Source organism: Homarus americanus, unplaced genomic scaffold (assembly GCF_018991925.1).
Source record: "Homarus americanus isolate GMGI-L3 unplaced genomic scaffold, GMGI_Hamer_2.0 scaffold56241, whole genome shotgun sequence".
Lineage (NCBI taxonomy): Eukaryota > Metazoa > Arthropoda > Malacostraca > Decapoda > Nephropidae > Homarus > Homarus americanus.
The window spans coordinates 1086761-1111076 of record NW_024740202.1 but is presented as its reverse complement, the minus strand read 5'-3'; the positions used below and the strand labels follow the sequence as shown (position 1 = coordinate 1111076).

General features: G+C 40.9%; 1 protein-coding gene across 1 annotated transcript; it reads right to left on the bottom strand.

The window, feature by feature from the left end:
• Positions 1-15151: 15151 nt before the first annotated feature.
• Positions 15152-24280, bottom strand: LOC121875382 (serine/threonine-protein kinase Nek2-like). Its single transcript, XM_042379935.1, has 6 exons — positions 24208-24280; positions 22796-22957; positions 22226-22432; positions 20832-21032; positions 19572-19711; positions 15152-18421 (listed from the first exon to the last, which is right to left on the bottom strand). Exons 2-6 carry the CDS (start codon positions 22943-22945, stop codon positions 16744-16746), a joined length of 2376 nt encoding a protein of 791 aa, XP_042235869.1. The 5' UTR covers positions 22946-22957; positions 24208-24280; the 3' UTR covers positions 15152-16743.
• Positions 24281-24316: the final 36 nt, after the last annotated feature.

Here is a 24316-nt window from a genome sequence, read left to right as displayed (position 1 = left end):
CATCATGTAGATAGATAAAAAATAAAATTGCAATAAGAATATTTGCCAACTAGACATTAAAAAAATCAAATAAATCAAACAAATAACTAAATATTGAAGTGATAACCGAGGTAACATTATGAGATGATCTTGTCAGAGCGCTCCAAGGGTGAGGTACCATGTTTGGGTCTAGTAGGGTGAGGTACCATGTTTGGGTCTAGTAGGGTGAGGTACCATGTTTGGGTCTAGTAGGGTGAGGTACCATGTTTGGGTCTAGTAGGGTGAGGTACCATGTTTGGGTCTAGTAGGGTGAGGTACCATGTTTGGGTCTAGTAGGGTGAGTACCATGTTTGGGTCTAGTAGGGTGAGGTATCATGTTTGGGTCTAGTAGGGTGAGGTACCATGTTTGGGTCTAGTAGGGTGAGGATACCATGTTTGGGTCTAGTAGGGTGAGGTACCATGTTTGGGTCTAGTAGGGTGAGGTACCATGTTTGGGTCTAGTAGGGTGAGGTACCATGTTTGGGTCTAGTAGGGTGAGGTATCATGTTTGGGTCTAGTAGGGTGAGGTACCATGTTTGGGTCTAGTGGTGAGGTACCATGTTTGGGTCTAGTAGGGTGAGGTACCATGTTTGGGTCTAGTAGGGTGAGGTACCATGTTTGGGTCTAGTAGGGTGAGGTACCATGTTTGGGTCTAGTAGGGTGAGGTACCATGTTTGGGTCTAGTAGGGGTGAGGTACCATGTTTGGGTCTAGAAGGGTGGTATCATGTTTGGGTCTAGTAGGGTGAGGTACCATGTTTGGGTCTAGTAGGGTGAGGTACCATGTTTGGGTCTAGTAGGGGTGAGGTACCATGTTTGGGTCTAGTAGGGTGAGGTACCATGTTTGGGTCTAGTAGGGTGAGGTACCATGTTTGGGTCTAGTAGGGTGAGGTACCATGTTTGGGTCTAGTAGCTTCGATATATTGACCTCTTATGTGTCCACGCCTCAGGCCTTCATCATTAGCTTCTCCCTGTATCTTCAGCTTTTAACCTCCCCCAACCAGCCCTCTCTTCCTCATTCTCCTCCCTCCTTTTTCTCCTCTGTCTCCTTCTCTCACTTATCTCACTCTCCTCCTCCTCTCTTCTCCCTCCTCCTCTCCTTTCCCTCCTCCTCCTCCTCTCTTTTCCCTCCTCCTCCTTTCTCTCCTCTCTCTCTCTCTCTCTCTCTCTCTCTCTCTCTCTCTCTCTCTCTCTCTCTCTCTCTCTCTCTCTCTCTCATAAATACACACACCCAAATATGCGAACACACACAATCAAATAAGCACAAACACACACCAAAACATACAAATAAACAGACAAAACCACACAAATACATACAGACATATAAACACACAAACACACACATGAACACACAAACAGACACACAACACACACATGAACACACAAACAGACACACAAACACAAGGTAACACACAACCAGGTAACACACAAACACAAGGTAACACACAAACCAGGTAACACACAAACACAAGGTACACAAACAAGGTAACACAAACACAAGGTAACACACAAACCAAGGTAACACACAAACCAGGTCACAAACACAAGGTAATACACAAACACAAGTACACAAACACAGGTAACACACACACAGGTACACACAACCAAGGTATCACAAACACAAGGTATACACAAACACAAGGTAATACACAAACAAGGTAATACACAAACACAAGGTAACACAAAACACAAGGTAACACACAAACACAAGGTAACACACAAACACAAGGTAACACAAAAAACACAGGTAACACACACAAACACAAGGTAACACACAAACACAAGGTAACACACAAACAGACACACAAACACAAGGTAACACAAACAAACACACAAACACAAGGTAAGAAACTCAACATCGTATTCCACTAATTGCGGAATAATTTGAATAATTTATATAATTTGTATAATTTACATAATTACGTGGGTCAGGTCTGTCCTGGGTCCAAGTAATGTAAGGTTCGTAGGTTAACATGCTCATAAACATTGGACAAATCAATCATAAATATTGGACAAATCAGTCATAAACATTGGACAAATCAACCATAAATATTGGACAAATCAGTCATAAACATTGGACAAATCAACCATAAATATTGGACAAATCAGTCATAAACATTGGACAAATCAGTCATAAACATTGGACAAATCAACCATAAATATTGGACAAATCAGTCATAAACATTGGACAAATCAGCCATAAACTTGGACAAATCAGTCATAACATTGGACAAATCAGTCATAAACATTGGACAAATCAACCATAAATATTGGACAAATCAGTCATAAACATTGGACAAATCAACCATAAATATTGGACAAATCAGTCATAAACATTGGACAAATCAACCATAAATATTGGACAAATCAGTCATAAACATTGGACAAATCAACCATAAACATTGAACGTTGGATTAGATTACTTTGTTAGATTTTGTTATAATTAGATCAGGTTATGATAAGAGGATACCAGGTCAGGTTAAATAAAGACAAGATTAATTAAATTAGGTTATGTTACGTTCATTAGGGTTAGGTTAGGTTAATGTAAGTTAGGTTAGATTAGGTTAGGTTAGGTTAATGTAAGTTAGGTTAGATTAGGTTAGGTTAGGTTAATGTAAGTTAGGTTAGATTAGGTTAGGTTAGGTTAATATAAGTTAGGTTAGGTTAGGTTATGCTAATATCAACAGTGAAATGTTTGTTGAGGTCATGTATATAATTTTCTGATGGGCAATGTAGTTCACCTTGTTCTGATGGGCAATAAACAATATAGTTCACCTTGTTCTGATGAGCAATGTATCCTACCCGAGTAAGGGAAGAAGTTATTGCCGGTTTGGGTAATAAACACAGGTAGAACCAGGTGGAAGCAAACCTGGGCAACACTTTCCATCGGCCCGGTTGATTTGGCCTCACAGTCCCAATAAGATCCAGTCCTAATAGACCCCAATGCTATTAGGCCCCAATTCTAGTAGACCCCAACCTTGTAGCCACCAGTCCTAATAGACCCCAATGCTATTAGGCCCCAGTTCTAATAGCCACCAGTCCCAATAGCCACCAGTCCTATAGCCACCAGTCCCAGCCACCGGTCTTAATAGACCCCAATGCTATTAGGCCCCAATCTAGTAGACCCCAACCTTAGCCACCAGTCCTATGGAGCCAATGCTTAGGCCCCAGTTCTAGTAGACCCCAACCTTAATAGCCACCAGTCCTGTAGGCCCCAATGCTGTTAGGCCCCAATTCTAGTAGACCCCAACCTTAATAGCCACCAGTCTAATAGACCCCAATGCTATTAGGCCCCAGTTCTAGTAGACCCCAACCTTAATAGCCACCAGTCCTGTAGCCACCAGTCCTAATGAGCCCAATGCTATTGAGCCCCAATTCTAGTGAACCCCAACCTTAATAGCCACCAGTCCTAATGAGCCCCAATGCTATTAGGCCCCAGTTCTAGTAGACCCCAACCTTAATAGCCACCAGTCTAATAGACCCCAATGCTATGGGCCCCAGTTCTAGTAGACCCCAACCTTAATAGCCACCAGTCCCAATAGCCACCAGTCCTAATAGCCCCATGCTATTAGGCCCCAGTTCTAGTAGACCCCAACCTTAGCCACCAGTCTAATAGACCCCAATGCTATTAGGCCCCAATTCTAGTAGACCCCAACCTTAATAGCCACCAGTCCTAATAGACCCCAATGCTATTAGGCCCCAGTTCTAATAGCCACCAGTCCCAATAGCCACCAGTCCTAATAGACCCCAATGCTATTAGGCCCCAGTTCTAATAGCCACCAGTCCCAATAGCCCCTAATAAGCCCCACCTTTATTCATCATACTTACCGTCTATAAACACACAAATCATAATAAACTTCACAGAGGTCTAAAAAAATGTTACCAAGTCAGTTTTTATTTCCCATTACAAATCAACTTTTCAAAATTTAAAAAGGAGTTTTATCTGGGTTTTTTTTTTATATTATTATTTTATTTAACTGTTCTTTTAAAATTCAGTTTATATATTAGTGGTTATTAAGAAGTGAAATATGTCTCTGTTATGTGTTGTAGTAATAATAAGTCTTGCAGCGTGGGTTAAGTTGTCGCAGTTGTAAAATATGGTCAAAAATGGTGTTAGTTTGGCTTGATAGTTAAGGATTAGGCAGCAATGTTGTTATAATGTATTACTGTGCTTCAATTAAGGTCTTTAAAATGCTAGCCGCCAAGACACACACTCACAGAGGTAAACAACAACAACAACAACAACAACAACAAGAAGCTCTACTTACTTATTCTGGGGCAGACCCGGTGTGTTGACGTGGGGACGAGAAGGACACAAGTCACCACACAGAGGTACCCAACATAATGCTTCATTAGTATCATTATTATTATTACTATCCTTTAATTCTTCACAACTCCTCTTTCTCTCATTCTTTATCATCCTTATCTACACATCTTCCTGTTTCGCCCCGGTGCTGTTCTTGTTAAGCAATTTCAGGTATTTATTAACATTTCCAAGAGGTAATACAAAGGTATGGGTGTCCCCCCCTCCCCCTCCCCCGGTTTGGGCTTAAATCGTAATACGGTTTTAAAACAGATGTGTTTCCTTGGTAATATCACTTTTTCATGACGTCAACACTGTTATGGAGGTGCTAGAGGCGCGTATTGTTCACTGTGGTATATGGGGTACTCACAGCCATGGCGTAGTGGATGTATGACTCAAGGTGATGGTAGAGAGAGCGAGGAGGAGCGCGATATTTCCCCTCCCACGGCCTCCTACAGACTGACTCACACACGCGGCGAACAACAGGTAGTGTGGAGGAGCGTCTCTCTCTCTCACTCTCTATCTCACCCCCTCTCTCTCTCTCTCTCTCTCCTCTCTCTCCTCTCTCTCTCTCTCTCTCTCTCTCTCTCATCTCCCCCCCTCTCTCTATCTCCCCCCCCCTCTCTCTCCTCTCTATCCCCCCTCTCTCTCTCTCTCTCTCTCTCTCTCTCTCTCTCTCTCTCTCTCTCTCTCTCTCTCTCTCTCTCTCTCCTCTCTATCTCCCTCCCCCCTCTCTCTATCTCCCCCCCTCTCTCTCCTCTCTATCTCCCCCCCCTCTCTCTCTCTCTCTCTCTCTCTCTCTCTCTCTCTCTCTTTCTCAATTTCCCCTCAGACAATTATATATTCAAGCGACTGGTTATTGTTAATAAAAAAATATTATTGATATTATTATATTCATCATCATCATTATTATTATTATTATTATTATTATTATTATTATTATTATTATCAACCTGACTGCACACGATAGGCCTAGTGTTTTTGGTCCTGTCGAACAGTCTGTCTGTCACCAAAATAACTGAACAGGTTAGCGTCTTTACACCATACCTGAGAGATGATCAACACGTTACAGTTCCACCTGGTAAGTCTAAACTAGCCAAGTGTTGCCGCTGACCACAGTACACTAACACCGCCACAGCTGTTAGTGTCGCTCTCATCACGGTTTAGTTAATACCAAAGAGGATATTTATGGCTATTATTATTGGTACTGAACCCTCTGGTCTTAACACCCCGGATTAAGGATTAAGACTGAACCTCAAGTCTTATAGATGGGATTAGGGATTACTAACACTGATGCCACCTTAACCTTATAGCTAGGATTAGGAAATATTAATACCGTCAACACTGAAACCTATTGATTTTCACTTCACCATCCGTCCGTCCGTCCGTCCGTCCGTCCGTCCATCCATCCGTCCGTCCGTCCGTCCGTCCATCCGTCCGTCCATCCGTCCGTCCGTCCATCCATCTGTCCATCCGTCCGTCCGTCCGTCCGTCCGTCCGTCCGTCCGTCCTGCTCAAGTCTGTGAACGGAATTAAGGCCAAAATATTGACCGTCGGAGGAAGAAAATTTGGTAAAGAAATGTGTACAAGTGAGACCTATGTTCACTATATTGAGGTCTATTAAATGTGAAACCTCCATATAACGGATTATGATGGGAGAGTACGGTTCATTAAATCGAGATCCATTAGATGGGAAACCTCTGTTAAATGAAGGTTAAGTCAGGTTAGGTTAAGTTAGGTTAGGTCAGGTTAGGTTAGGTTAGGTTAGGTTAGATTCGGTTAGGTTAAATGAATCTTTCCATTAGAGATGAAGTGCTGTGCCATTTCTCACACAGTGTGCTTGGACCTATCCCTAAAAGGTTCTATCTTCACTCAGTCGAGGACGTAGTGTTCAAGTGTGTGGCCATATGTCTAGCCACACACTTTACATTTAGTCAATTCAATTTCATTTTCAATAATGTATTCCTTGATAGAGGAAGCGGGATCCTAGTGTTGTCACTAGGTACCCCTGTACAATAACACCAGAAGCATCTGGCAAGTGTGACAAGTATATACAGTATAAATATTATAAAGGGGCTTACTAAAGCCTTAGGAAGGAAGGATATTCCTTTAACACATAATCAATATTATTTACATAGTATCTGGCCAGTATGGGGAGGATCATCGTGTCTCCGTCAGGGGGTCGGGGAGTGGTGGTCCAGCAGGCGTCACGGAAGCGTTGTGTGTGGGGATACATTTAGCCTTGTTTACATCTGCTTGAGGAACATACTGCCAGAGGTACTTTTATCCCTAACCTTAGTCTAGCGGTTACAACATCTTGTAATCTAGTGATCTTTTTACTTGCTCCATATACATGTTTCACTTAATACATCTCATCATGGTAAACTATGGATCGACTAGTGCCTGTTTGCACTTGTCTGCTTGCGTCAAATTCATCAATAAGTGCTCCCCTAATTACAGTTTTAAGGGATCTTTTTGACAGACGCAAATTGTATTCAACGGTGTCTTTGTTAGACGCGAGTTTGGCGAGGGCATCAACTCTGTCATGTTTTATGAGGCCTATGTGAGAGGGGATCCACAACAGTTTGACCTTGACACCCCGGTCAACAAGGCACGCATATTTGTGTCTGGCTTCAGAGACAAGAGCGTGACAGCCTGAGTCGTGGGTGTCAAGGGCAAGTAGTGAGGATAGAGAGTCAGTGATGACGAGACTGTCAGTGACAGTGGTTTCAATGAATTTAATAGCTGTGAGTATGGCAACTAATTCAGTTTGTAGAGTGGATGCCCAGTTGTTAATTCTAACTCCTTTCTCAATTATAATACCGTCAGGTTGAGTCACAACAATAGCACTTCCAGCCCTCCCACAGGCGGTGTTAAGAGATCCATCAGTGTAGATGGTCTGTGTGATGTTATCATCAGTCTATAGGGTGTGTATGTGTTCAAGAGCTCTCACTTTGGCAGTGAGTTGGAGATAAATACTTTGTATAATTAATTTTTTAGGCGGATATGTCGGTATTGTGATATCGAAGGGAACTGTCCGCCAGGGTGGAAGGAAGCGCTGTTGTGTCTCAACTTTGTACAGATGGTCTAGTCCAAACATCTTCATATGTGTAGCTGTAGTTTGGATCCATTTAGACTCGCCAGTCCCATGGTTCATACATTCTAGCAATTTTAAGGAAACAATGTTATCAGGATCACCTCGCAGAAGCCTCAGGGCTATCATGAGGTTGACTTCAATTATTCTATCTTTAACACTGGGTATACCTACAGTAGTTCTTTCCTCATATTAAGTACTTTAGTGCTCATGGGACATCCTGAGATAATTATGATGGCATTATTTTGCATTTTCTCGAGCGTTAGGTTATGTTGGGTGTGTGGTTAGGTTAGGTTAGGTTAGACTGGATTATGTGTGGTTATTGTGTTGTACAGGAGGAGGGTGAAGACGCCAGTGTGGGGGTCGAGGTGAATAATGAACCACTTGAAGCCGAGCTGATGACTCCCAGCCTACTAGTTGAGCGCCACTCACCCGACCACACACCACCGACCACTCACACCCGACCACCGACCACTCACACTGACCACCGATCACCACACCCGACCACCTGCCACTCACCTGGACACACACCACCAACCACTCACAACGACCACTGACCACTACACCCGACCACCCATCACCACACCCGACCACCTGCCACCACACCTGACCATCGCCACTCACACCCGACCACCCCGACCACTCACACCCGACCACCTGCCACTCACACCCGACCACCCCGACCACTCGCACCCGACCATACCGACCACTCACACCCGACCACCGACCACTCTCATCCGACCACCGACCATACCCGACCACTCACACCCGAACATAGTGACTGCTTACACCCGACCACCAAACCAAGCAACGACAACATAACATAACATAACATAACTTAATCTAAACTTATTTCTCTATAGTCCTAACTTGACTGAAAAATTTATTACCTTTATCTAGTTTATAAGTTGTAGTAGTAGTAGTAGTAGTAGTAGTAGTAGTAGTAGTAGTAGTAGTAGTCGTGCGGCCAAACCTTCCCTCCCAGTGTTAGGGAGAGAGGTGAGGGTCGTACACCTGTTGATGGCTCGATGGTGGTGTGGTGCAGGGTGTGGATGTGGTGCAGGGTGTGGGTGTGGTGCAGGGTGTGGGTGGTGGTGTGGTGCAGGGTGTGGGTAATGGTGTGGTGGAGGGTGTAGAAAGATTGTGGTGGTTGTGGTGCAAGGTGTGGGTGGTGGTGGTGTGGTGCCGGGTGTGGCTGGTGGTGAGGTGCAGGTTTGAGTGGTGATATGGTGGAGGGTGTGGTTGGTTGTATCTTGGAGAGGGTGGTGTGGTGGAGGGTGTGGGTAATGGTGTGGTGGAGGGTGTGTGGGCATGGTGTGGTGGGAGGGTGGGTACGGTGGTGGAGGGTGTAGAAAGATTGTGGTGGTGTGGTGATAATCTTGAGTGTCTTTGTGGTGACATGAGAGTGTAAGAGGGTGGGTGATGCTCCTCCTCTCCCTCCCTACCATTCCCTTACCCACCTACCCACCTACCCACCTACCCACCTACCCACTTACCCACCTACCCACCTACCCCAAAACAGGAAAATTCTTCATGCATGATGGCTCGTTGCTGCTAAAACCAGACGTACTGTACTGTAGTTCCCCTGAGAGACGGATCAACGTAAAACAAACATGGCTCACTTAACACTCACGTACCTAACTCTTGTAGCCTCTCTTCTAAGGTAAACACTGTGAGAATTCTTTAGAAGCACCTGGGGACTGTTACCAAGGCCTTAAGATCGGTAAACCCAAAGGCAAGATGGTCAGTAGTGTTTTAGTGCAGCTGCCAGAACTATGCATAAGACCACTACATTATTATTCTGTTCTTTCTTCCTTTCTTTCTTTCTTTCTTTCTTTCTTTCTTTCTTTCTTTCTTACAACACAACGAACCAAATGTAACCTCGCCTCACCTAACGGTCCCCGGGTAAACTTAGGTTAGGTTAGGATAGCTGTGTGGTTAGGGGGAATCTTGGTTAAGTTACGACATCTGTGGTGTTAGGGAGATTTTGGTTAAGTTATCATAGCCGTGTGTTCAGGGGGTAATTTTTCTGGTTGGGTTAGGTTAGTTATGTGGTTAGGGGGTAAATCTGGTTAGGTTAAATTAGCTGTGGTTTTGGCTTTTGTCACCTAAAATATTCATAGCTTCCTTTGTCAATGTCGGAAAGATAATATTATTTGTGTATAAATCGTCGCTGCACATCTAGCCGGATGTCTCTCCACTTTAATCTCACACCGCCCTACGGAACTCTTCTTTCCCTGTGTTAATGTTCTCCTAAAGGTGCGTGAACGTAAGGAAGGGTGGGAGAGGGTTAAGCCTTGTGATATAGGAACCGTTAGTAGCTTGTAGAATGGTCTAGTTTACCCGAGAAAATGGTAGGAGTGCACTTCCGTCTTTTCTTTCTTTCTTTCTTTCTTTCATTACCCGTGATAATGGTAGAAATATACACCTGTTCTTTGTGCCTCTCGTGACAATGGTAGGAACATAAGCTCGGTCCTTGTGGCTCTCTCTCTGTGTCTCTCACAGGTATATAATATAAAATGAGAAGAAACACGCTAGCGGGGTACATTACCACAGAGAGAGAGAGAGAGAGAGAGAGAGAGAGAGAGAGAGAGAGAGAAAGGAGAGAGAGAGGAAGAGAAAGGGGAGAGAAAGAGAGAGAGGGGGGAGAAAGAGAGAGAGGGGAGAGAAAGAGAGGGGAGAAAGAGAGAGGAGGGGGAGAAAGAGAGAGAGGGGGAGAGAAAGAGAGAGAGAGAGAGAGAGAGAGAGAGAGAGAGGGGGAGAGAATCAGCAACAGGCAATTTTCAAACACTTCCTACAAGCAAGAATCCGTCCAAGTGTTTAAGAGGTGTATAAGATAGGTATAGCTTCTTCTTCTTCTTTCTTTCTTCTTCCTCCCATTCTCTTCTCCCCTATCTCTCTTATCTATTGGCAGTGAACAAGAAGTTCCTAATTGTGTTATTTCACTACTCTAATAAACAATGAGCGTACGATTCTCATCCACAAATTATTAAGGTAGGTTAGTTAGGTCAGGTTACAGGTGTTAGGTAAAGGTTAGGCAAAGTGAGTGAAGTTGCTGCTAGGTCAGGTTACAGGATCTGACCTACACACCTACACCTGCCTCTCTGTCCGCCAGGTTATCAATAATGATTTACACGGTGTTCCCCCACCGCCTCTCTTCCTCCTCACACCTGCCGTCACCCTGTTGTTGAGTGTGTGTGTGTGTGTCAGCGCACACGGTGGTGAAATGCGTCTAGTATGGCAGCATTATGTTCGGTGTAGGCACTGCTTGCTCCCTCTCGCTTTCAGCTACCGCCCATAGCTAGCCCTCGTGGCGAACAGGAAAGCAACTTGAATAAGTCTTCCCCTGCCAGTACACAGCCTCTTCACCATCAAGAATCCTGTTGTGCCTCCACGTGGCAACACACGGTAACTGGGAGCCTCGTGGGCCCAGGCTAGACCAGCAGGGGATCTCGGAGTAGCAGTGGGCCCCAGAGGGACGGCGCATAGGCCGACTGGCATGTGGACACGTCTTGGTGCCTACCAACCATTGCCATGCTGCCTTGTGGATTAACCTTGGTAGGCATAAGGCTATGGGAGTAAACCCCGAACGATAAATCTGTGGTGGAGCCCCGCAGCAGGCAGACATGCTTACAGAGCTCCAACAAGACCCCAACGGCGGTATAGGTGGAACAGGTGACCACAACTACACCGGCGGACAAAGGCAATGCATGATGGATAGGTTACTAAGGCGAAACCCATTAAACTGGGCTATCGGCGGTCCATTGCAACGCTCCCTCTCCCCAGTCGTTGCAACACTTGCACCACTGGCTCAGGAAAAGGGAGAGCCAAGATGTGTGGTTGCAGCCTGCGCTCCTGCCTCACATAAATCAACTCATGCACAGCCATCATCCAGCTCATCATACCGCCGCGCCCCATAAGAGTATAAGGGAAAAAGGCAATAATATCTGGAATCCCAAACGGATATCGTGAAAATTAAACACGCTGTACAGGTTGAAATGTGTATAACGCGAGCTGGCAACCTCTCGGAATTTCCGCGCCCATAATCAAAGCAAACATTACTGCCAGATCAAACACTCACCTCATCCTCGCTTTTATATACATGTTTCGATCACATATACGACCAGAGAGCCAGAGGTGATATAACAAACTGGGTCATGAGGTGGGTGTGCTAGGGTGAGAAGATATGGACGTGCAGAATTTGTTCACCATAATCAACAACCATTTGGCCCTAAAAAAAAAATCCTCTTTGATTTTGTCTCTTAACTGTTTAATAACGTAACTAGTTAATTTAGTCTCAATGTAATTTTGATGTTATTTCTAAACATATTTTTGTGTGTTTTAGGTAATGTTAACCAGTGGGAACAAAATACACGGGACACTCCAGGAGCACTAGGTGAGGGCCATAAGGATTCTCACGTATTTTCTTGTATTTGTATCTGGGAATGTTTTTGTTTTCTTGTAATTTTTATGTTTCCGACGTGTGTGATAAGTAGCAGTGTTGACCCAGAAGCAGATGCCAGGTGTGTGATAAGTAGCAGTGTTGACCCAGAAGCAGATGCCAGGTGTGTGATAAGTAGCAGTGTTGACCCAGAAGCAGATGCCAGGTGTGTGATAAGTAGCAGTGTTGACCCAGAAGCAGATGCCAGGTGTGTGATAAGTAGCAGTGTTGACCCAGAAGCAGATGCCAGGTGTGTGATAAGTAGCAGTGTTGACCCAGAAGCAGATGCCAGGTTGTGTGATAAGTAGCAGTGTTGAGAAGCAGATGCCAGGTGTGTGATAAGTAGCAGTGTTGACCCAGAAGCAGATGCCAGCAGTGTTGAAGCAGATGCCAGGTGTGATAAGTAGCAGTGTTGACCCAGGAAGATAAGTAGCTGACCCAGAAGCAGATGTGTGATAAGTAGCAGTGTTGACCCAGAAGCAGATGCCAGTGTTAGCAGATGCCAGGTGTGTGATAAGTAGCAGTGTTGACCCAGCAGATGCCAGTGTGAGTTTAGTGTTGACCCAGAAGCAGATGCCAGGTGTGTGATAAGTAGCAGTGTTGACCCAGAAGCAGATGCCAGGTGTGTGATAAGTAGCAGTGTTGACCCAGAAGCAGATGCCAGGTGTGTGATAAGTAGCAGTGTTGACCCAGAAGCAGATGCCAGGTATTATCAAGTGTCCAGGGAATTTTGTCCCCAATTGTACATTATTCCATCTCTGTACACAACGACTACTACTGTGAGGAACCTTTGATAATGTTAACTCAGAGTACAAGGTGACAACACTACAGAGTACATGGTGACAACACAACACTACAGAGTACATGGTGACAACACAACACTACAGAGTACATGGTGACAACACAACACAACACAACTACCAATTTGAGACAACTGAAACTCGCACGAGAATTAGTGGGAGTGAAAGACGTGTTCCCCCCCCCTCCTCCTCCCACCATTAGGGATTTCACGTAATCCCTAAAATCCCAGGTTAGGTTAGATTAGATTAAGTTAATTTCGGCTACGTCAATCCCTTTAATGTTCCAGCAGACTTTTTTTTTATTAATTTTTGGGACTAAGGGATTTCTGAGTAAGGTAAAAAGAAATAATTGGGTCGTCGGCAGGTAAAGTAAGCTGATTAACTAGCAGGGAGACTGGTTACCTTGCCGTTAGTCGTACCTGTGGGAAGTCAGGTCGGCAGGCGGAAGAGGTGTAAATATTTCAACATTTTCAGAGAGGAAATACTGAAGGTTTACGAAGTGACTTGATTTGAATGTTTGTCATGTAATTTGAAGGATAGTTTTTGGTGTGTGTGGTTTTGTGATCTTGTAGTTTCTGTAAATTTTTGTGAATATTTTTTAGGGTTTGTGAGTATTTTATAGTATAGTGAGTTTATTTTTTCATGATGTTTTTTTTTATCTTGGTAAATCTATAAAGTATTTTTGTAATTTTGTAAATACAGACATTGGTGAGTTTAAGTAATTTTTGTAACTTTGTAAGTATATTTAACTGAGATTTTGTAATTTTGTGAGTGTATTATTTTTATCTTTTTGTTGATATTGTATTTTTTCTCCAATTATACGATTACTTTTGTAGTTTTATAAGTATTTTTCGGGTATTTTATGTGGTAAATTGGAGTTGTTTGGAATATTTGTGGTATTTTGTTATTGCCTTTGTGTGTGTGGATAAAGTAATGAGACTTTCAACAACCAGAAAAAACAGACACTGCTACTGAAGAAAATGTATAGAAAATGTCTTAGTAAAGTTACTCCTTAAAACCAAATCACATAAGAGAAAATGAGTTCTTGTTCGTGGTGAAAACGTGAACATCAATAGTAAATTAGTCTTTCAAAATAGTTAATATATTTGTTTTGTATTAAACGTCTAAATTACATATTTCTAATTATTTCGGTGATAATAAAATTACCCAAATTATGAATAACAAGCGAAATTGGAAATAAAAATAAATACTTTTTTTTTAAGGCGCGATAGCTGGTGAAACTTTTCCGTTCAGCTGCAGAATTTATTGTTTGGTCCCCGGATGTGAACAAATGGTGTTTTTAAGTGTAGACGGAGACAGACAGACAGGCAGACATAATTTATAGATACACAGACAGACAGAGAGACACAAATTAATGAATGCACGGACAGACAGAAATAGAGATATAAAGATATACCCATAGATCAAGAGAAAGAGATGAATGGATATAGTCAGACAGCAAGAGAGATAAAATGATGTGCATTATGTACTGTAAAGAGAAAGTGGACACACTCACACCCACATATACACAAGTATGCACAGCCCACACACACACACATATGCACAGCCCACACACACACACATTATACATATAATCAACAACCTCACCAGCCAGGGCTCGAACCCTAGACCTTATGCGTGTGACCAGGGAACGCTACCAACCATGCCACAAGGACCTTGTTCTTGATGGGGACTTTAAATACTATGTGATTCAGGACATATTTCTGCAATAAGATCATTTCTATGGGAATTTTTTAACAGGTTCGACCTCAATTTTGGCCTCGCCTTGTGGACTAAATCTTTTGACACAATTGGTCTCCATTCTCGTGCCTGAACCAACTCATCCTACTCTTACACAAAACCTCACTAGCTCTGAACAGGGTTTCCTATCTTTCAATGTCACATTACACATCCATCTTACCTTTCTCATTTCAGTTCACTTCAGCCTATACTCGTCATTCTCTTTACCTGCCACATAACAACATGTACATCCATTCTTTCACTCATGCTCTTATTGCACCTACATCACAAGGTTAACTATATGTCTAACACTTCTATTGTTTCCACCTCCATTTCATTTTCCTTGTATCTTATTCAACTCACACTGTTCCCAAATACATTACTGTATTTCTGTCATTTTAATTTGGTTCTTCATTTTGCAGCCAAAGTTCAAGTTTCATTCCCAGATAATGTCAAGACAGCAGATCTATCTCCATACATTTCTAATTTTACTTCCTTTAACAGCTCTTTGTCCATACTTTTCTTATGCACCTATTACATTACATTACTTTATTTTTCTCTGCTACTCAACGATTAATTTTTTTGCAGGTACCTCTTAACGTAGTCTTTTGTTGTCATTAATCTCGTGTTCTAATTTATGTTAAGTTGGTGGCAAAAAAAAAAAAACTATTTCAATAATGACTGGTAACATTTTATTTTATATATGAAGAATATAATTAAACTATTCTGTGATGTTAAAAAAAGTCATACTCACTGACACAAGAAATAACTTATAATAATGTAGTCATATGTATTTCATATTAACATGGCCATCAGAATATAAGTACAGTAATAAACTGTCAAGTAATTTTAAAAACTTTTGAGCATGTCATAAAAAAGCCGACCATGTTCAAGTGATTTAAAATTATTTGCAGTCACTATAAGGATTGAAAGTCATGATAAGTTGCTTGGCTTGTAAAATTAAAACAATGTAATTAATATTGAAGAAAAACAAAGGCTAAATACAAAAATACTTGATTTTAACTCATTTCTAAAATCTGAATAGGTACCCTGGTAGCACACACTGCTTTCAATAATACACTACATGGTAAAAACTATGCAACACAAGGCACATTATCAAACATAAAATTAATTCTAAGAACTTCTCCCAACCACAATCTTAAGAGGTATTTTCATCAATATATATTTAATACTGAAACAAATCTAGAACTATGGATAGAATAAGATGGGGGTGAGGTAGACCTTTACTACTATAGTAACATGTTTTGAATATGGGGTTGTGGTTGACAATAATTACTGTATCTGAAAACACTAAGGATGTAGTGCATAAAGTATGGAAAACTTTCATTATTTTTGCTGATCTTTCATCAGATAATGGCAGTGAAACATGTAAACTTGGGGCCCCATCCCTGCTGGGTGAGCTACAGGTTCAGTATACAGGATATAGGTACTTGTACAGTATTCCAAAATCTAAAAATTTCCTAAATCCAAGACCCTTAAAGCCCCAAGCATTTTGGATAAGGGATACCCAACCTGTACTCAAAATGAACTAAATACTGTAGATCAATCATCCACTCGTGTTCATCTGAAACTTGGGAAGTTCTTAGTCATAATACTGTACTGCAATAATTAACCTACCCATTTTCATACATAACTTCACCTTGCCAATGAAGTATTAGTCATTCTGCTTCATATTACTAGACCATAGCAACTGAATAGTATCTCCAGCCATTCTGTCTACTCTCCACTGTACTGTATTAACATCAATCATCTTCAACTTATCTTGTCCCACTTCTTCATAACACCTTGTCATTCTTTCAGCCATACATCTTGTGAAAACATTAGAACCTCAAATGAGTTTTAGTATTTCAATTGTACCATCTGTGGTTTCAGTCAATATCCAATCATTCAGTCTTGAGATGTTCTGTACAAAGGGTATGGAATAAACAAACAAAGCCTTTGCTATGTACTCCTTCCTCCATATCAGGGTACAGTTTGACAAGACATTAATTTTTGGATGGATGGAAGTGTTAATTGATAATGCTGGATATAAAGATTAATCAGGTCTATTATGGAACTGGCATAAATAAAATGTCATAAGAGGTGTGCACAAGGAGAGTATCACAATGGAGGGGCTGCTCAACTTGTCGTAGGAAATGTCATCTTTTATATAAGTAGATACAAACACAATCTGCCTCTCACATTGTCTTGAATACCGGAACTATTACACATGATATATACTGTAAACTCATTCATACACCCTACTGCAGTATTTGCTCTTATGAAAACTAATTCTACAATGACTCGAGTTTTTGTTATCACATATTAAACACAGACAAGAATTAAATATCACACCATATTATAGAACCGCACCACCGGATTTTGTGATCTGGTCGTGTCACGTTCTCGTCGCCCTGTCCGCTCAACCACCCTACTTCCTGGCCTTCTACTCCAAAACCCGGGCTTAATTTCAGGCACCTTCTTGGGTTTTGTGCCTCGTCCCACATTCTCCTTGTCTGACCCAGCTTCTAGCGACTTCTTGTTGAGGCTTTCAGTGCTTCTTGGTCGCTCTTGGAGATTACCAGTAATAAGTGACTTCTGACTGTTTGTGGTTTCAGAAATTGTCTTTTGTGGATTTAGGTGAGAAGCTGGTGGAAGTGGTGAATCTTGTGACTTTTGATCAGATGGCAAGGTTAACTTTTGACCTTGTTGATGTGTACTAATGTCATTACTAGATAGAGTTTGAAGAGGAATTTTACAGATAATCTCATCATGAACTTTATCTGTATTTTCTTTCTTAGGTTCTGCTAACCTAAAAATGTTGCCTCTTTTTCGTCTACTTTTGGGGTTATCAAGTGTGTTGCTCTTAAATTTGATGGGTTTTTCTTTAAAGGACACTCGTTTCTCAGGTTGAGGTTGTATCCCTCTCATCTTAAGAAAAGGATTACTAATCCGTTGAGGATCAAGCTTTGTGGTGGTTGTGACATCATCATCACCAGGGTCAGCACTCATCGTAGTGTCCATATCAGAAGGAGGACGATGTGGTGATGTTGCAGCATTTTGCCGAGGTCTAGACTGTCTCAAATAAATCTGAGCACGCACTAAATGCTGACGTGCCTCTTTCTCCATGGCTGCCACGCGGTGCTCTCGATGACTCACATCACGTTCTTTTTCCCTTAGAGCCACTTCACGCTCCCTGACTGCCAACTCAGCTTCTCGTAGTGCCAAAAATCGCTCTCGCCACACCTTTGTTGACATGCCTCCACAAGCACATTCTAGTTTGGCCAGATTTAAATCACAAGTTCCTTCAAGGGTTTTACTTCCTCTGTGAGGCAAGTGTCCAGTTTCTTTTGCAGCACGGCAAATCTTTTCTATGGTGTCCTCTAACCCAGCTTCTGTGTGTTCTTTTCTCTTCAAAAGTTGGACATTGTTCTCATGAGGTAGGTTGTTCACTGATACATGAACTTCACTCTGGTTACTGACTAGTTTATTCTGATGCACAGAGGACCTTTGTTTCTCTCTGCTGTCACACTTACATGAAATTTCTGCTTTAGTAACACTGTAAGTTTCAGTCATTGGAGAGATAGTTTGATCTCTGAAATTATTTATTTGTGGTTCATCTTTGTTGTATATTTCCACTGTCTGAAGTTTCCTACTATTGTTAGAACAATTGTTTTCTTTGGTTGAAATGGTTTCCCCTGAAATTTCAGTTACTTTCTCGCAATTTCCATCTTTTTCGACTTCCATCTTTCTGCTCTCTTTTGAGTCACTGTTCCTCTTTACCTCAGGATCCTCTGTAACTTCTGATTTCTTGGAAGTGTTTTTTCCAGCACCTAAAAGGACACTGTGGCTCAGAGAGTGAAACAGAGGGTCATCATCAAGTTGATTTTTACTTGATGTATGAGCAACAACAGCAGAGTGGTGAAGAACCATGAGGGCAGTGGGTCGTAGGAAATCTTCATAAGTCAGAAGGAGACCTAAAACTTCCTGCAGTGCACTGCTGTACTGAATAGGAATGCGTTCATACCTGTTGAAAGTGACAACTGAATAAGTAATTCACGCAATCAGATTTCTCAAGAAAACAATGACATTTAAAGATATTAATAATATCTAGGGGACCCCCCCCCCACACACACATTGTTATAGCAAGGGCCTGTAAGGATGGGCCAGCCAATATCCTGTGTAAAAACTTCCATCCTTGTGAGCTGCTCTGACTCAACAAGCTAAACTACCCTCAAACATTTTACACCTTGAGCTCTGCCCCCCTCTGCCAATGTTTGCCCCTACATAAAGAGAACCGGCTGGTTTACCCGGCAGTCTCTACCAGAATTTTGCATCACCCAGAAGCCAGACATGTGAGCCCTTACAGGGTGTTGCTTGTGACCTTGTGTGTTGTGGACCTGAGCAGTCAACTGAGTGCTAACAGAGACCTCTACCAAACCTTAAGTATTGTACAGCATTGTGAATCATTTCAAGCCTGGTATCACCCTAATTATGTCTTATGTGGTGTTGTGTTTGATGTTAAATTTTGGCCCCAATTCTATGTCTCCTTACTGTTAGTTATATTTACCAAGTTAAGATGTTAACTCCAAAACTATTCTTGGGGTATTTGGTATTCCTTTTAATTAAATCAATTCCTAGATGAACCTGACTTCAAAGTACTTCATAAATGACTCAAGGCTGTAACTAACTATATCGACTCACATATTTAATAAATTGGTTTCTTATTATTTGTGAGAGGATTTTCCCATTATTATTATTTATTTGTATGTGTTTTGTGTGTGTGTGTGTGTGTGTGTGTCTACACACACACACACACATATACAATACAGGTAAAAAGAGATAATTGTCCGAAGGGCAAACACATAAAGGGAATACTGTATACATTTCTTTGTACACAAGTAAAAAAGTATAAAAAAGTAACATGAAAGGTGGGAAATTTTTTTAAAAAATTTCAGAAAACCAGAAACAGTTCTGGATTCCTCACCCTTAATATGACAAAGTTCTAACTACCGGTAGTGCACTTGAAAGGTTCTCTTGTAGATATTAGTCCCTAGCACTGCCCACCTTGGTAACTTTCCATGATTGCCTTATTTTTATTTATTTATTTTTTGGTGGTGGGGAGGGGGGAGGGGGTGGCTATTAGAAAGAAATGGCTCAGTACCCTCTTGACTGACCTGGCTTCTCTGATTTTAGCAGCAAGTTGCTTGTGTGTGGTGGCTTGGAAAGGTGGATGTAAGGCACACAGCTCATACACCAAACATCCCAGTGACCACATGTCAGACTTCTCATTGTATTCCTGACCTTCTATCACTTCCTGTTGGATATAAACATTCATTTTAAGACAGATAAAAATACTGTACATAACACCATTTCAATAATACAATACCTGTACTGTACAACTGTTTGAAACTAAACTTAAATTTTATTCTTACTCAATGATCGTTTAATATTAATATAAAATAAAACAGTTATGCCTAAAATAAAATAACTAGCACAATGTTTTAAAGCCATGTAATAGCTTCACCAGCTACAGTACTCTTAAATCTGTTGCTCTTCCTCTCATGAAAATCAAAACCTTTCAATTTTCTCTTTACTTTAATAGGATGTGTCTAAATATTAGTGAAGTACATCTGACTAGTGTCCAGTACACTACTTTAGGCATAAGATGGGAGCATGTACAGAATACAGTGTACTGTAGTTGATGTAAGAACTAACATTGGATTAAAAAATGTTCCATCAATTTTTAACCCTTTCCAAAACATGTAGCAGGTGGACCATGAGGTTCAAAAAAGTCAAGAACCAAAGAACAAGGGGGAGAAGCTTGGGACACTGGAACAATATACCGGTACAGTACATCTACATTCTAGAAGGTGAGAGGAAAGATCTATGACAACAAACAGTTAGCCATTAGTTAAAAAAAAAAAAAAAAAAAGGAGTAATATTTCTGTTAGCTGGAATCCCTCTTTAACCGGAACTCTATGATGGCCGGAAATGAAATTTTCTCGGAAAATCATTCCCAAAGTCAGAATTTTCCGGAAAATTCTGGCATTGGGAACAATTTTAAGAAAGGTACATTTTCCGGAAAATTACGAGAACATTTTCCCGGTACCCGGAAAATTCTAGAGATGGGGGATTTTTATTCCAAGTTTGAGAGATGAAGATCAGGGTCATTTTTCCGGAAATTCCAAAAAAAATTTCTGGGGAAAATTCAGGGGATGGGGGATTTTTTCCGGTTTTGAGAGTCGTCTCGTTACTCGGAAATCTCTCATTCCCGGAAGTGCTGTGCACCAATTGTTCCGGCTAATGGAGATATTACCATCTGTATAGATTTTAATACCGTATTTAAGATATTAAGAGAGAGTTCAGGCTCAACTTTATAAGCATCTCTTCCTGTAAACACTGAACATATAAATGGGATAACCTGGATGACTTACAGGGCTCATGTAGTAAGGTGTTCCAACAAAGGTGGTAGCAAAGCTGGCCTCAGAGTTCAGTGTTCTGGCCAAGCCAAAGTCCCCCAACTTGACTTCTCCTTCTGCATCCAGGAAAACATTTGCTGGTTTGATGTCTCGGTGAAGGATGATTCTTCCACCCCTTAGCTGCCTCGTGTGACAGACTTTTAAAGCTTCACATATCTGTAACAACCATATCAAATAAAAACTAAAGTACAGTACAGTACACCCAGATAATTCACAGATTTTTATTTCGGGGTTCTCTATTATTCGCGGATGACACCCTGGATGTATCCAAGAATGTCTGTGGGTAGTTTTAAAGTTGTCGGCATTTTCACAGCTGGGACAGGGAGCCATTCATTCTAGAGACAGTAATTTCCTTTACCTGTATTGTATATATGAGTGTGTGTGTAGACACACAAAACACATAGCTTGATAATCCCTTATCCGAAATCCTTGGGGCCAGATGTGTTTCGGATTTCGGAATTTTTAGGATTTCAGAATGGTCAGTGATCTGTGTCCACCCGGGCACAGATCACTGACCCACATTGGGGCCTGGGGGTTGAAAATGTACTAATAATAATAATAGTAATAATAATAATAATAATAATAATAATAATAATAATAATAATAATAATAATTCATAGATATTGATCATGTTTCTCACTTCTTTATCTTTTTTCATTCTTGTATTTCTTTATTATCATTATTATTATTTTATTAATATTATTATTAGTATGGGTAGTATTATTGTTATCATTATTATTTTATTTTTGTGTATTTTTTATATTAAATGTTATTTACTATGAATTATTATTATTATTACTATTAGTACATTCCCCCCCGCCCCCAGTGTGGGTCGGTGACCTGTGCCCGGGTGGGCTCTATTAATAACAAAGCACGGAGTAGACTTGAGGGTAGACTCACATTTTTAATAAATTTGTTTCTGATTATTTGTGAGAGGATTTTCCCATTATTATTTATTTGTATGTGTTTTGTGTCTCCCCACACACACACACACACACACACACACACATATATACTTGCATATATATATGCAAGTAAATCACAGGTCAAATAAATAATTGTCCTATTGTCCTAAGAGCAAACACATAAAGGGAATATACATTCACGGATTTGGCGATTCGCGGCCATTTTGAGAACCTAACCCCTGCAAATTTGGATGGCCTACTGTAGTATGTTAAGACAATGAACAATTTCTGTATGGATGGAGAAGAAGTATAGAGGTTAAGTGATAATGGTCAATATATATATTTGAGAAATTGGAGACAATTTCCTATAAGGTCAGAGATGAATGTCTGGAAATTGGAGCCTTTTAGATCAATGATTAAATTAAATAACCAACAGACACCAACCTGTTTGAGAACTCTCCAGATGAACCCCTCCTCCAAGAAAGTGGAAGTCTGACGACATTTGGAAATGAGATGCTTTAGGTCACCACCTGGGCAATATTCCATCAAGATGTAGAGTGTGGTGGAGCGTCTCTCCACTATGTGATGGAGGAATTTAACTATGTTGGGGTGATGTAGCTCTCTTAACAGATTCACTTCCAATACCAACCCCTGCGGTGGAATGACAATACTTACTGTACTGTAATCACAAAACCTTTTTTTCCTCCAGGAAATATTACAGCAGAATAAGCATCTTCCCTTTAATAACACTTCCTTTATTAACAAGCTTTGGATTATACTGCACAGTATACAGTAGTGTTCTTGTAAAAATAAGACTTGTCTGTTTTAGAGAGTTTCTGGTTCTAGTGGTTTTGCTTATTTTCAGCTGTGTTTATGTAGCTGTCTATAAAATGAGGCCTATTCCCCATCTTCTCTATAATACAACATTTTACTGTAGTACTTAATACCCCCAGGAGTTTAAGCCACTTGGACTATGTTTTCTAAATATAACAGTAACTAAATATTGTAAATTACCTGTTTCTCAACTTCACTCATGGCACCATAGTTGAGCTCCTTCCACACAAGGATCTGCCCATCTTGCTGACGCCTCACCTTCCGCACTGTCCCATGAGCTCCACTGCCGATGGTGGATTGCACCTCAAATTCATCCAGTTTAGGACCCATAATCTTCACTCCCTGTTAATGCCAAACACCAATGACAGACACATAAATATGGCACCATTGTGAAGGAGGCAAGTGGCAGCATCTTTATTTAGAGGAAAATCCGTGGAAAACCTGAATACCGGTACCAAAAGTAATATTCCTCCACCTGATTTAATATGATCTTGAGGTAAGAAATTAGTTTTTTTTCTATTGATAATTTTTGTGAGGTAACTCAATAACCTGGACCCTTGTTCTTAATTATTAGGCAGTTGATATTTTGCTGTGACTGGCTAAGTTCCGACTAATGCTATTTTACCGCGAGTGCACTCCGATTGGTTAATCGTCCATTACCGGTGAACAATGAGAGAACCATATTTGACCATGACTCTGGTGGCCTTTAGCATTTATTTCACCGTGAGTTGATCGTCATGGAGCTATAAGCACACCTGCCTGTACTTCTGTTGTGCAGGGAAAATACTAACAAAAACAGAAGTAAAAATTCGTTTTAGGTCTTGAATAAAGACAGAAGCTAAGGTGCTCCAGCGTTTCCCTTTTACCTGTGTGATTTTATCGAGATTAATCCTGTCCACGTTTCCATTGTGGACCTACATGATATATACATATATATATATATATATATATATATATATATATATATATATATATATATATATATATATATATATATATATATATATATATATATATATATTCTATTACGTTTCCAGTGCAAATTTATATTTTTCGAGTACTGTATTATTTTAACTGATAAGATCTCCCCAATAACCAACAATATTGGTTGTTCAATGTGGGCAGTAGAGGGAAAATGTGGGATAAAATACTACAAAGAACATCAAACAAGCCCTTGAAAACCTCACTTAACTACTAACTTGTAAAAAGGTTAAAATTACAGTAATGTCTGAGAACACCACTACCGTCAGAAGTTGTTGGATTTTGTTAATTTTGTCCAGAGATGACATTTACTAGAACATAATAGAACCTGAACTAACCTACCTAACCTCCTAGCCGGGGGACAGACCCCGTCATAATAAACAAAGTTCTTAGCCAATCAGATTGCACTCACGGTAACATAACGCTAGTAGGAACTTAGCCAGTCACGGCAAAATATCCACTACGTAATTATAATTGATAGCAGCTATAACAAAGTTTCATGGGGATTGAGAGGAGCTGGATATAGTTTTCCCAGTTAGTTAAAATTCACTCTTAGGATCCAGTCTGAGGATCCTTCAATGTATTACAGGCTACAGAAACAACTTACTCACTTGTCTTAGGATATATTTAAAGGTCCACCCACCACCTCGCCATCTGTCTGCTCGTTGTCGTCTTTTCAAAGTGGAGTTTTAAAAATGGCTACCAGATAGACCACCTCTG

What these genes read in the sequence shown, in the direction of transcription:
- LOC121875382 (XM_042379935.1), bottom strand. Translation starts at nt 22,945, where the DNA reads ATGGGTCCTAAACTGGATGAATTTGAGGTGCAATCCACCATCGGCAGT. An exon ending in CACCTTACTACATGAGCCCT is followed by an intron (nt 19,712 to 20,831) that starts GTAAGTCATCCA and finishes TATATCCAACAG; the next exon opens with GAAGTGATAGAAGGTCAGGA. An exon ending in GCTAAAATCAGAGAAGCCAG is followed by an intron (nt 18,422 to 19,571) that starts GTCAGTCAAGAG and finishes CACTTTCAACAG; the next exon opens with GTATGAACGCATTCCTATTC.